This window comes from Gopherus flavomarginatus, chromosome 6 (genome assembly GCF_025201925.1).
Source record: "Gopherus flavomarginatus isolate rGopFla2 chromosome 6, rGopFla2.mat.asm, whole genome shotgun sequence".
NCBI lineage: Eukaryota > Metazoa > Chordata > Testudines > Testudinidae > Gopherus > Gopherus flavomarginatus.
This window is the reverse complement of record NC_066622.1, coordinates 94,504,013-94,518,197: the sequence shown is the minus strand read 5'-3', so window position 1 is coordinate 94,518,197 and position 14,185 is coordinate 94,504,013. Positions and strand designations below refer to the sequence as shown.

Sequence of the window (14,185 nt, the reverse complement as noted above, 5' to 3'; positions counted from 1 at the left end):
TGCACTATTAAACAATAGACTTCCAATTGAAATGTATTAAATATTTTGGATGTTTTTCTACATTTTCATGTAGAATATTTTCAGTATATTGTATTCTGTGTTGTAACTGAAATCAAAAAGTGTACAAAAACAAGAGTGTAAAACTTCAGAGCCTACAAGTCCACTCAGGCCAATCACTAAGACAAACAAGTTTGTCTACATTTACAGGAGATAATGTTACCCTCTTCTTGGAATCATAGAAGATTAGATTTGGAAGAGACCTGAGAAGGTCATCTAGTCCAATCCCCTGTTCAAAGCAGGACCAATCCCCAACTAAATCATCCCAGTCAGGGCTTTGTCAAACCAGGCCTTAAAAACCTCTAAGGATGGAGATTCCACCACCTTTCTAGCTAACATATTCCAGTGCTTCACCACCCTCCTAATGAAATAGTTTTTCCTAATATCCAACCTAGACCTCCCTGTCACGGAGTGTGGGGGAGTCCGGTCCTGCACCCCTCTTCCTGGGACTCACAGTGACTTTTAGCCAGCCAGTAAAACAGAAGGCTTATTGGACAACAGGAACACAGGTTACAGCAGAGCTTGCAGGCACAGTTAGGACCCCTCCACCGAGTCCTTCTGGGCTTTTAGGGTGCTTGGATTCTAGCTAGGATACCCTGAATTTTGCCCACACAGCCCCAAGCCCAAACTTAAACTTCCCTCCTGCCACTCCCTTCCTTTGTCCCCTTCCCGGGCAAAGGTGTTGACCTTTCCCCTCCCTTACCTAGCTCAGGTTACAGGCCCTGGCATCGTCCATCCCCTAAAGTCCTCCCCTGCTCTCCCACTCCCCACACAGACAGTCCCTACTGCATCACACTCCCCCACTGCAACTTGAGACCACTGTTCCTTGTTCTGTCATCTGCCACCACTGAGAACAGCCTAGATCCATCATCATTGGAAACCTCCTTCAGGTAGTTGAAGGATGCTATCAAATCCCCCCTCACTCTTCTCTTCTGCAGACTAAATAAGCCCATTTTCCTCAGCCTCTCCTCATAAATAATGTGCCCAGCCCACTAATCATTTTCTTTGCTCTTTGCTGGACTCTCTCCAATTTGTCCGTATCCTTTCTGTAGTGGGAGGCCCAAAACTGGATGCAAGACTCCAGATGCGGCCTCACCAGTGCTGAATAGAGGGGAATAATCACTTCTCTTGATCTGCTGGCAATGCTTCTACTTTTGTAGCCAGCATTGCAAAGTATTTACGTGCCAGATATACTGAACATTCATTTGTCCCTTTGTGCTTTGGTCACCATTCCAGAGGACATGCTTCCATGCTGATGATGTGTTAATTAAATTTGTGACTGAACTCCTTGGGTGAAAATTATATGTCCCCTGCTCTGTTTTACTAACATTCTGCATACATTTCATGTTATAGCAGTCTCAGATGATGACCCAGCACACGTGGTTCATTTTAAGATCACTTTCACAGCATATTTGACAAAACACAAAGAAGGTACCAATGTGAGATTTCTAGAGATAGCTACAGCACTCAACCCAAGATTAAATCTCAAGTGCTTTCCAAAATCTGATTGAGATGAGATGTAGAGCATGCTTTCAGAAGTCTTAAAAGAGCAACACTGTGATTCAAAACTATAGAACCCGAACCACTAAAAAAGAAAATCAGCAGCCTGCTGATGGCATCTGACTCAGATAATGAAAATGAATATGTGTTGGTCCACACTGCTTTGGATTGTTATTGAGTAGAACCCATCATCAGCATGGACACGTGCCCTGGAATGGTGGTTGAAGCATGAAGGGACATATGAAACTTTAGCACATCTGGCACATAAATATCTTGCAGCGCTGGCTATGACAGTGCCATGAGAACACTGTAAACACAGTAAACAAGAAGCAGGCAGCATTATCTCCTGCAAATGTAAACAAACTTGTTTGTCTGGGTGATTGGCTGAACAAGAAGTAGGACTGAGGGGACTTGCAGGCTCTAAAGCTTTACATTGTTCTATTTTTGAATGCAGTTTATTTTGTACATAATTCTACTTTTGTAAGATCAACTTTCATGATAAAATGATTGCACTACAGTATTTGTATTAGGTGAATTGCAAAATACTATTTGTTTTTTTTTTACAGTGAAAGTACTTGTAATCAGAACTAAATATAAAGTGAGCACCATACACTTGATTTCAATTACAACACAGAATATAAATATATTTGAAAATGTAGAAAACACCCCAAAATATTTAAATAAATGGTATTCTATTATTGTTTAACTGTGCGATTCTTCGCACAATGAATTGTGATTCATTTTTGTAATTGCTTGACAGCCCTAATATATACTCATAGGGCAGTGTCAGAAAAATTGATGCGCAAGTTGCTCCCATTTCAGTTATTCTTAGTAGGCAGAACTTTTAGAAGCTTCTTTTGAATAAAAAGTACTATTAGAACCTGAATTAAACACTGTTAAATCAAAAATGTAAAGCCTCACTAGGTTTCACTCACTATATGCTCCATTACTTTTTAAACATACGTTTTCAAAGATTTAAAGGATGTGCAAAGTATTGAACTCAATATCTACCCCAACCTATGAAGACACCTATCCCACATCTTACAAAATATCAAACTTTCTTGCCTTCCACTCCAAACATCATAAAAGGTTTCCAGTCAATAATGATCTATAACACCTTTGTTAAACTAGATGTTGTATATTGATACATGTATTGGGCCAGATTCTCAGCTGATGTAAAATGTCCTAGCACTATTTGCTGCAAAAGGAGCCAAGACAATTAGCACTAGCTGAGAATCACCCAGTAGTATTAAAGGCTTTGTAAACATAAGTGAACAAGGTGTGTGTTGCTGTTTGTAGTAGCAGAAAACCAGACAACTTTGCTTTTTGGTGGTTTTAAAATAATAGAAATGTAAGGCTGGAAGGGACCTTGACTAGTCATCTAGTTCATTCCCTCACTCTGAGGCAGGATTAAGTATATCTAGCCTATCCCTGACAGGTGTTTGTCTCACCTGTTCTTAAAAGCTCCAGTGACAGGGATTCCATAACCTCCCTACATAGCTTCTTCTAGTGCTTAGCTATTTTTTATAGTTAGAAAGTTTATCCTAATAGCTAATCTGAAACTCCCTGGGTGCAAACCACTCAATCACTTCTTGTCCTCTTCTCGGTGGACTTGGAGAACAATCAATCACCAATCTTTTTATAACAGCCTTTTACAGATTTGCAGACTTTATCATGTGCCCCTCTCAGCCTTCTCTGGACTAAACAAACACAGTTCTTTCAACCTTTTCTCATACATCATGTTTTCTAAACCTCTTATCATTTGTGGTGCTCTTCTCTGGACTTTCTCCAATTTGTTCACTTCCTGAAAGTGGGGTGCCCCAAAACTGGACCCCTATAAATCAGCTGAGGATGCCCAAGTGCTAAGTAGAGCAGGACAATTATCTCCTGGGTCTTACCTATTACACACCTTTAATACATTCCAGAATTACATTTACCTTTTTTACAACAGCATCATCTTATTGACTCACATTAATTTGTGATCCACTATCACTCCCCACATACTTTTCTGCAGTACTGCCTGCATCCTTGCTTGTAAACAAACAAACACACACACAGACAAACAAAAATAATCTTACTGTGTTTTTGTGTTTTTTTCTTTCTTTTTTTTAATATTGCAAAGAAATTGTCATCTGGGTCAGACAAACTATAGTGTGCTCACTTGGGAACAAAACTTTTCTGCTTTGGAAATGACAGCTGACAATCAATTGATATATTTTTCTGGCTGTGTTAACCCAGTGTGAATGTCTCCTCTCCAGCATTCTTAGTTGACAGTGACACCTAGGAGAAGGAGGCAAGTTTTGAAAGTAAAACGAGGAGAACTAGAAGCCATCTTGATAAAACTAAAGTGATAGACCAGAAGAAAAATCCCTGCATCTTATTTACACATTTTTAAATGGTTTTTGTTGTATCTGAAAATAACAGCTGTATTTTTGCTTTTCCTGAAAAGAGGAACCGTTTTTAGGGACACTGTGAGTAAGGTTTGTTCTAACTGTGGGAGTTTAAAGATGTGGAGTTTAAATATTTAAAGGTATCAGTGTGTTGTTGCACTAACTGTTGCAATGCCTAACTCAGAAGCAGAAGTCTCATTTTCAAAAAAGATGTAGGCACTCAGGGGTTTAGGGTCCTAAGTGACTAAATTCCTTTTGAAAAGGAGACATCTGTTTCAAACGGCACTTAAAACGCTGCATCGGTGCAGCTGAGCTGCTGTACCACTTTCATTAAGATGTTTCAAGATAACGGGAGAGAGCTTCTCTCATGGGCTTAGTTAATCCACCTCTGCAAGACCAACATAGCACTGTCTACACCACCGTATAGGACAGTATAACTATGTTGCTCAGGGCTGTGGATTAGTCGCACCCCAAGCGACGTTGTTATACTAAAGTCATTCTGTAGTGTAGATCAGGGATAAGTCAGTTAAGCATTGCAATGGTGAGCACAGCAATGCATAAGTACCTTTAAAAAATCTGAGCCTGGTGCTAAAAAAATAAAACTATCAATAACAAAATGCAAAAGGGCAAAAAGGGAGTTATATTATCATAATTACTAAGGAAATAACTCAGTTCATTATCTCTATTGAAAGGACAAGATGGCAACAAAATATATTCATTGTGAAAGACTCAGTTAACAGCTTTTCGTGCCTCATTTATGACATACTTTGGTATAAAACTACTGAAATGATTGAAGTATACAGTGCTGGAGTGACACTTAATTTGTTATTAATGAATATTCTTTCTAATTGAAGAGTTTTTCCTTCTCAAAGGAGCACAGCATTAGTATATCCAAAGTCTTAAACTATCTGACTTTGAAATATATTTCCTTGCTGCAATCATTTTGTGATTAGACTATGGATTGAGTAGTTGTTGAATACTGTCAACCATAAAGAATTTATTTCTTATGGAATAAAAAGCGTCTTACTGTTATTAGGTAGATACTGTAGAGCTGAAGCTTGGAAAAATCACTTGCATAGGATAACTAAACATCCTGAATTCCTTTGCTGTTTATTGCTGTAATATAAGTCATACTGAGGTTATTTGACATTAATAAGGATGTAATGTGTATCCACAGAAATTCCATGGTAATTTAACATTAATTAATTTTCACTTGTAAATTATTCCTCTTACATATGTAATATGTAAATTGGTGACACTTGAAAGTGTCCATTATTATGAATGTATTAGGTCTACAATGTAATAGGACTAGTTATAATTAATTCAATGTTGCAGGCTCATTTACTGGCACACAGCCTGTGCTCCATTGTAGCTAACCATCTAAAGAGGCAGGTTTTAGAAGTTACTTATTTATCTACAAAATTGATGTTGATAAAGTAGAATATAAGCCCCACTGCATATGGGATTTTAACAGTTGTACTCACTGCATTTTCAGCTTATATACAAATTCTCAGTAACATTCTAGCAGCAAAACATTAAAGTACAGTAATTCCTTTGGCATTCATTAAAGTAACATTAATCATGAACTCTGCTGGTGTTAATGTTGATATATTCTAAAACTTTATAATCAATAAGAGTCCATAATTAACCAGAGCAGGAAAAAAGACTTTGACCTAGTTACTTTATATTAACACTGTCAGTTCAGTTTAGTGTTAGAAACATTTTGAGACATTTTCACAAGAATCTTCCTTAAATATGGATCAAACAGTCAAGCCTGTAAGGGAGGGGTAGTGGGGAGAGAGAGGAGGTTCTTGAACGTACTAGCATTGACTAATATTAAAAATTCCTTTAAAAATGTATGTTACAAATGTATGGCAGCACTTAATGACATGGGATTATTTTCGTGTTAATTGGTACAGTGGGATTGACAAAACTGATAAGTAAATGCTTTGGTTTTGTGTAGCACTAAAATTTATAAACATCTCAGAAGGGAATTCTAATAGTGAGTGGTAAATCTGTAGTGGTTCAGAGTTTGGATTCAGTTTGGATAAAATCTAAAAATTTGGATTGTAATCCATAAATTTTCTGAATTTAACAGACTACCATCCCCCCACATGTGGTCGCTAGGTGTCAAATATAACAATTAAAAGTAGTTTAATATCGTTCTGCTATAAAATCTGTTAATTTATTTTAAATAAAACACTTTTTCTGAACTAGAATTAGGGACGGAGCCAGCACCACTTAACAAACACATTTATAGTAAGTATGCTTGCTAGAGATGTACTTTGTTCCTGAAAAATACGCAGAGTTTATTGAAAATATATCTGAAAGGTTCAGCTTGTGTTGGGAGAAGCATGCATCTATTTCAAAAGAGAGAAGTCCTTGTAGAGGGGTTCAGAAATCTCCTAACTGAGGTATGCTTAAAAAATACTTTGCACTTGGACAATTTGCTGTATGCCAAAGAGAGAACATTTACAAGTCTTTTAAAGACTGCAGAGGCCATTCATAACTGACAAAGATGATTTAGCAAGGAAGTGAACTATATCAATGGCAGAGAAATCCTTCCTACCTTCACTTACATTTTGTAACAAAATAATAACAGGGAGCTCCAGAGAACCCCTGAGAGCCACGGTTAGTACATCACTATCTCTAGATCCTTCTGCATATTTATTATCAGTGGCAGAGAAATCTAGGGTCTGGATAGTAGTGTTCTTAGCTGCTAACTCCTTTGGACTGTTTTTTATATTGATAAGATGTGTACAGTTAGTATGCTGGAATAAATAACATTTACATTGTTCTGTTTTTTTAAATATGGCATTTTAAATTAATTTAATTAACACAAATGAACAGCTGAATGGATGGTAGTTCTTTTGGGGTTAGACACAGCAAGTCGTAGGATGACTGCCGTTGTAATGAACATTCAACTCAAACTATGACTTGAGTTGAAGAGCTGTTAGTCTATAAAATCTATTTTCTCTCTTTCACATTCATTATCAGCACAGTCATGAGCCTGTGCAACAAACGCCAATGCATGAGAGATGCCCCCCTCAAGTCTTTAATTCTTGAGATAACTAAATTTGCTTAGGTTACTTTGTCAATGACGTGGCATCCCCTGGGTATTTCTTATGTGCCTTGGAAAAGCTGTAAAAGTGGCTCTGATTATTGACATGTCCAGAGGCAGCATTTCCTCTCTCTGGTGAACAGAAGACCTAATGAGAATTATGGGGATGGAATTATTGCAATGACACCTGACACACAGCTGCGAAACATGCCAAATAACGCTTTCCTCCCTCCCAACCTACTATACCGGGAAATATGGGGAGATTGTTGGCAAGTACGTAATAATACATTTAGCCATTTAAGGTGCTGTACAGTCCATTTTATATGAAGTGTTTCATTTGTTGTAAACTGCTGAAATGTGTGGTTAAATGTACTGAAATACATATTGTACACATATATAAAGTAGGAAGTTTTAAGAACTGGGAAAGCTGTCTAGTCTCACACATGTGTCTTCAAAGTGTATCATAGTGTGACCACTAGTCCCCTTCTCAAACAGCCTAGGTATTTTTTGGACTCTTTTACATTGTGACAGTCACTTTCCATGTTAATGTATTCAATATGTTTATCGCCCTTTGAATGCAGTAGTAGTTCCTGAATTCCTACTGATTCCTGGATTACTGTATTGTGGCCCCTAGGCTTTGAATGTCTTACTGGTTTTAGAAAATGTACATTGACTTTTGTAACAGGGTAGCAGGTTTTAGGAATACTGGGGCTGCTCTTCTGAGTTACATAATACCAGATGCTAGGACCCTGCAAGAGGTGCAAAATTATTTTTGTTGATTTACTTTGTCAGATCACTTGAGAGTCCAATTAGCTTTTACCCAGGAAGGATAAAGGGTTTCAGCCTCTTTCAGGCAAACAGGACCAGGGGTCGTGACAAGAGAGGTCCAGCAGAAAACAAATATCAGAACAGTTAAGCTCAACAGAATTCTTAGGCTGAGGTTTGTTTTGTTGTTGCTGTAGCTAACAATTAAAGTAAATGCCAAGAAGAGAGTAAGATTGTATGAGATTGCATGTGTATTAGGAAAAGGGTAGAAATGTCACCATTTTCCAACATTATAAATCCCTTTCAGTACGGGTTTTCAGGTTCCTTCAATGTTTGTTTTTTTTCTTAAAGTTTAAATGTTTTCGCAGGATTTTTGTGGTCTTACTTGGGTTTACTTTAATAACTTTATCTTGTTACTTACGTTTTTAAGAACTGGCATAATCTTTTTTGCCTCCACATGACACATATTTCAAATGACCAATATCCTCTTTCACGTATGATGAATACAGTTGTTTCTGCTTCTCTAGAAGGGAACTAAACGTGATAATGGTATAATTCCTTTTAATTTGTATATGGCAGAGTTATATAACTATAAATTCTAGTCCACATAATTATTGATGTAATTACACCTATATAAAGGCTTGACGCAAAGCATACTGAAGTTAAGGGAAAGACGCCCATTGTCTCCAGTGGGTTCTGGATCAGATCAAAGTGTTTTGGTTTTGTTGAAGTTTTACCATCATGTTGTTTTTAGTAGAGCTTCTCAGGCCATTGAGGAATTGTGGATACCTTCTGGAGGGTTACCAGGAATCTCTTGATCATCTAGCACCAGCATGCTCAGCGAGAAGTTATAGAGCACAGTGACCTTGGGATTGCTAACTGGGTCAACAATGGTAACATCCATTATTATAACTCCTGGTGCTGAAACACCAGCTGAAACATCAACACTGGTTGCAAGTGTTGTAGAAATTACTGCTGCTATTGGATCTGGTTTTGCACCAGCCCTTTAAATAATTTATCTACTCATACCCCTGTCCTAATGTCAGATTCAAATTAGGAGGGTTATCTGTTGAACTGCAGAAATAGTGGATCATGATTCCATTCCTGAGGGCAGAAGATAAAAGGGCCCAAAATATTTTCTGATCTTAGCTTGTTCATATGATTTCCCCATTTTTGGCATAGGAAAATCAGCTGTCCCTTTCCTTATTGCTGAGAGATCATCTGGTCTAAAAGCTTATCCAAGTGCATTAACTAACTGTTAATATACAACAAGGTCCACACAGACAATTAGAGTTCAGGAGACTAATTCTGGGTAGATTCACACCCCAATTTGCTATGAACTAAATTTTCACATACACAGACCCTACGTGTGTGATAGGCTCTTCCATGTTTTCTTTGCATATTGTCTCATACTCTGAGAGTCAGAAACACATCACATCTCTGAACATGCAGCAATTTCAAAATAGTGTCAGCAAGTCTGAGCCCTACATTTGTTCCATAAAAGTTCCAGGGGAAATGGGCCAGAGGTGGTCACAATGGTCATGGAAGGTAGCAGTAAGAGTAAGAGAGATTTAGTAACTGAACATCCATTCCTCCCAAAAGATCAGTTCTTATTTTACCCCAACCAGTTAAACCATCCATATTCATCAGAACAAAGCTGGATGTGAAACCTAAAGCCATAACGGTGAAGTAATGGGAAGTAATTTCTTCCCACACAAATATAATTTTAATATTTCAGGCCTGCAGCTAAGTGTTTTGTGCCCTTTTATAATTAGCTGAATATATATTTTCAAACTCTGCATAGTAAAATTCCAAAATAGAGAATGATGATCAGAAACCCAGGAATTCACCAGATCAGTGCAGTAAAGAAATTAGAAACTGAAAAAATATGATGGTTAAGATGTGTCTTAAATATGACAAATAAAATGTTTTGAATACCAAATAATTTATGCAAAATGTTACAAAATCGGAGGTGCTAAATAAATTACTGATACAATGTACTCTATTTTGACATTTTGTTTCCACTTAAAAGATAGTGAATGTAGAGTCCGTTGTATACAATATTCTAAAGGAATTTTTCCTATAATAGTTGCTTTATACATTTGTACAAACAATTGAATTGCAATTTTAAATTTAATTCTCATTTTGTGATGCCACACTAAAATATGTTGGGAGAAACATCCAAAAATAGATTTGTGGTTATATAATTTATCTTTATGTCTTAAAAAGTTGCTACTACTGTATGAAACTCTTTTTTGTTTTAACCTTTGGAAGGCTCTTGTGTTTCTTTTCTATTTTTCACCAAGTCAGCATGGCATATGCTTTTTCTAATCTGTGTAATCTTTCATGATTACCACATGCGTGTATTGCAAGAAATGCTGTCTCGGGACAGTGATTATAGAAGCCTTGAAGCTTTAAAACAGAAGAATGAGATGTAGGAATTCTTCAATCCATAGATTAAATGGTAGACATATTATGGGCTCTCAGAATTATTACAGATTTGATTTTTTTTATATTTCATTTTTTTTTCTTAACAATCTATCAGAACATTGAAGGGCTATTTATCTTTACCTCTTGTTCCAAATTATTTATCTTTTTAACAAAGTGGGTGTTTTCTGCTTTTGAGTTTTTTGTATCTTTAACAATTAGAAAATGCTAAGAGTGGTATAGCTCTGCACAGAAAGGACAAATAATGGAGGGCCTGTTCCCACTGAGGTCAATGGTAATTGACTTCAATGGCAGTAGGTTTTGGCCCTAATAAACTGCTTGTCAACTTCCGACAGTTTTTTCAAAATCTTATGTGGGAGGCAAAAGGAAACATACTGATTTTTTGTGTGCGTGTGTGTGTGTGTGTATGTGTGTGGCTCATCCTCAAGACAGTTTTGAAAATGAATCCTAATATGTAGAATGAAATTTTAAAATAAAAATCAGATGCATCTGAGGGGGTGGATGATTACTTTCAGTGCAAATCTTGTAAAGAGACAGCTGACAGTTATGGCTACCCACCCATTTTATCCTGCAGTATGGTGAAACTTAACAAAACTGTATTCTTGTCGGTTAACCGCTGCATCTTGTAAGTGTATGAAACCTCATTGCTGTGGTTACTGCCTTTGTCTCCAGTGTTGTTTTATCCATGGTTCATTTTTTCTTTAATACAGTACTATACAAAGGAATAAAATAATGAGTCATTCAGAAATGTGTTGTTAAAATATCCCTCTTTATCGTTACATTTCACTGCTTTAGAATTAACTTTCACAGGCTGTTAATTCAAGGCAACAGTTAAGTCTGAGAAGAACTGTTAAAAATTCTGTGATTTTTTTCATTTATAAGAAAACTTGTCTATGTAATTGAAGAACTTCTCACAAGTTTGAACAATTAAACCCTTCTTTTAGTTAATGTATTATTTCGGGTACAAGTAGATAAAATTCTACATGGTAAGCATGGTAAAAATTGTGCATGTTCTGCACAACACAGAATTTTAGAGTAAAGTTTTCTGGGCACAAAAGCAGTAACAAAACTGTCCCTACAAAACTGAGTAACTGAATAACACAAGAAATAATTTTTGTTAATTTAAAACTTTAGAAACTGAAATTTGTAAAGTGAGATGTAATTCAGTTCTGGTACTGTATATACCAGCTGTTCTCAGTAATTGAAATTTTACAATATGAAAAATACATTAGATCTGTACAGTTTTTACAGGTAGGTAGGATGAATTTTGAAAAAAGATTTGCTTCAAGGGTCATACTCTGCTTTATGTCAAAAATACTGCACAACTTAGCTAATTACAAATTGTAGACTTGAAACAATTCATGTCTTTAGTGTAACTCTTAGTTCTCTTTTAATTAAACAGGGGTTTTGGAAACCATTTCAGAATATCTTCCTCTTTTGTCCTTCAAGTTACATAGGTTGGTTGCAGTCCTCTGTTACAAATGAAATCAGTTAAGCTAGCTGCTGACTGTGTTCACTGATTCTTGCGGCTGTTGTTATTGTGCTGAGATCCAGATCAGTCTCTAGGTGTGTTTCCATTGTTTCTTCCTGTGCATTAGATTCATAGGGCTTATGAGCAAGGAGTTCATGATGTACACCACAGTAACTTATTGTGGGTTGGTCATAGGCGAGAAATGTTGACACATTCATAGATAAAGGTATCTGGGGAAAAATGGATATGAAAAATAGTCAGTTAGCATAAGACATAATTAACTTTTGTGATGTGAATTTGATGGTGATGAAAGTGAACATCTAAAAACATTGGCTAGAGCCAAGAATAGTGCTTCCTGTGAGAACTTCCCTTCACACCTTTGCCAGTGTTTTTCAAATCTTACTGGCATAATCCTTGATGCCTAGTGCTGGGCCCTCAGGATTTGTTTGTGAAAGTTTGGGTATGGCAGAGGAGCCACAGAAGTGCCTTAAAAATGCAAACCAAGGCAAATAACCTTTCGTAATATATTTAGCAAATGCAAAATGTAAACCACAAAAAATGTATAGGGGATGGGGAAGATACATTACCGAATTGGTAAGACATGGAATATTTTAAATGGGATTTACGTAGCTGTCCAGCTGCAAATAAGTGACTAGTGGACATTTCCAGACTTGCATCAGATTTTGTGTCAACTTTACAATGTGGATAAATATCTATTACAGGTTACCACTTTATTACTATTTATGACCTAAGGATAGATTTGAATCCAGCAGGTTTCCATAGGTGAAAGGCCTATTTGAAGAAATAGCTATATTTCCTTATTTTTATCCCTACAGTTGGAGCCCCCCCCACTTTATTTCATATAAATTAGGATGTCATTTAAATTTTTTCTTTTTGACTATTTTCATAACGATTTCAAAGAATGTCATATATAGTTATCACAAATATATTTCAGACCAGAGATGAAGAGAATATAGATCTAAATTATAAACATTTCTACTAGCAGTTCTCTCTCTAATAATATAAATCTGAAGGATGAAAAATACAAAAAATGATTATAGAAAAATGGTTGATATGAGTAATGCCTGTATAGTATTTTTTTTTTTAAAGATTTTGTCAGCTATCAACTTGCATTTTATGTACACCACAGAGAACAGCTTGTAGGTTTGTCACTTTTATTGTTCTGTTTCTGCTCTAAAATAAACCTGTTTTGAAGCTTGACTGGAACTTTATAGAATTAAATATAAAAATAATTCCAACACAGAGACTTATATTTACTGATGGTTGCTGTTGACCAAATGTGATATTTTTTATTTTTTTTAATTCTAAAAGCATTCCAAATATTAAATGGTTGAAATAATAAAAAGCATGAATGTTTCCCCCTTGCAGTAACAACTTGATGTACTGGGGATGCTGTATTTTAGAATAATTTCAACAAGAGGACAGGGTTCAGAAAACATTAATGTGTAAGAGCAGTAAAATTTACCACTAAAAAATGATTTTTTTTTACTAAAAAAAAGTCCCTTTTTCAGCATAGTTTTAAATCTTATGCAACTCATTTATTATGGCCTGTGGTACATGCTTTTTGTCTATCACTCAAAAGTTTTGGTTGATCTCATTTTTTTTTAAAGTAGGGCTAAAATAAAATCCTGAAGGCATTAAACTTATTGTTAGTGGGAGCATGAGTAAAAATTTGGTGCTGACTGCAGAATGCAAGCCCCAGTTCAGTAAAGTATTTAAGAATATACTTAAGTCCCATTGATTTTAGGGTTTAATTCAGCTCCTAGTTTTTTTATTAACTTCCACTTTGGGAATAGTGAATTGGGAATGGTCCTTAAATGATTCCTCAACATTTATATGACATTAGGAAAACATGTAAAATTAGACTGATTTGTCAATTTACAATATTTATTCTCCAGTCAGATGTAATTCTTAATATTGGAGAGAGTGATTTCCATCCCCCTCCCCCGTTTTTTATACTCTGTCACTATCTTGTCCTTGTACTCCTTATATAGTCAAAACTTAAGTAATTCAAGCAATTTTGCATATGCTCTGTTCCCTAAAGGACATGTAACAAAGTACAAAACATAAATACGGAATTGAATCCTAGTAGAAATGTCTTCATAGTCTCTTAGATTTTAATGAAAAATATATCCTTCCTGTGTCACTCTTTTTGGTTTTCATTACTAGTGCTGTGCTGTGCTGCTAATTATCCTATATACCTGTGGATGCTTTCACTATCATATATATTTCTAATCCTTTTTTTGGAACATTGTTAAGCTCTTGGCTTAATTGACCCTTTTCCTGGGCTTTGAGGAATAATCAGACTTCTCTGGTTCAGTTAGGTGGAACTAAGGGAATTACCTCTATTGCATTTTTGCTTCCTCCTACCATGAGACTATGAGTGTATACATGTACCATTTAGCCATAAGGCAAATAGCAGTACTTTTTTGCATTGTGCAGGGGCTAGCGCCCTCACTACCTGATTAATTT

General features: G+C 36.1%; 2 protein-coding genes across 9 annotated transcripts in view; one reads left to right on the top strand and one right to left on the bottom strand.

The window, feature by feature from the left end:
• The window catches only part of CTNNA3 (catenin alpha 3), a 941,808-nt gene that overhangs the window by 277,105 nt on the left and 650,518 nt on the right, over positions 1-14,185 (top strand). The window lies entirely within an intron of this gene.
• Positions 9,830-14,185, bottom strand: part of LRRTM3 (leucine rich repeat transmembrane neuronal 3) — a 141,974-nt gene continuing 137,618 nt past the window's right edge. The window contains exon 3 of the mRNA XM_050958321.1: positions 9,830-11,922. Within this exon, the coding sequence (XP_050814278.1) occupies positions 11,713-11,922 (210 nt within the window). The 3' untranslated portion in view covers positions 9,830-11,712. The remainder of the gene's footprint in view (positions 11,923-14,185) is intronic.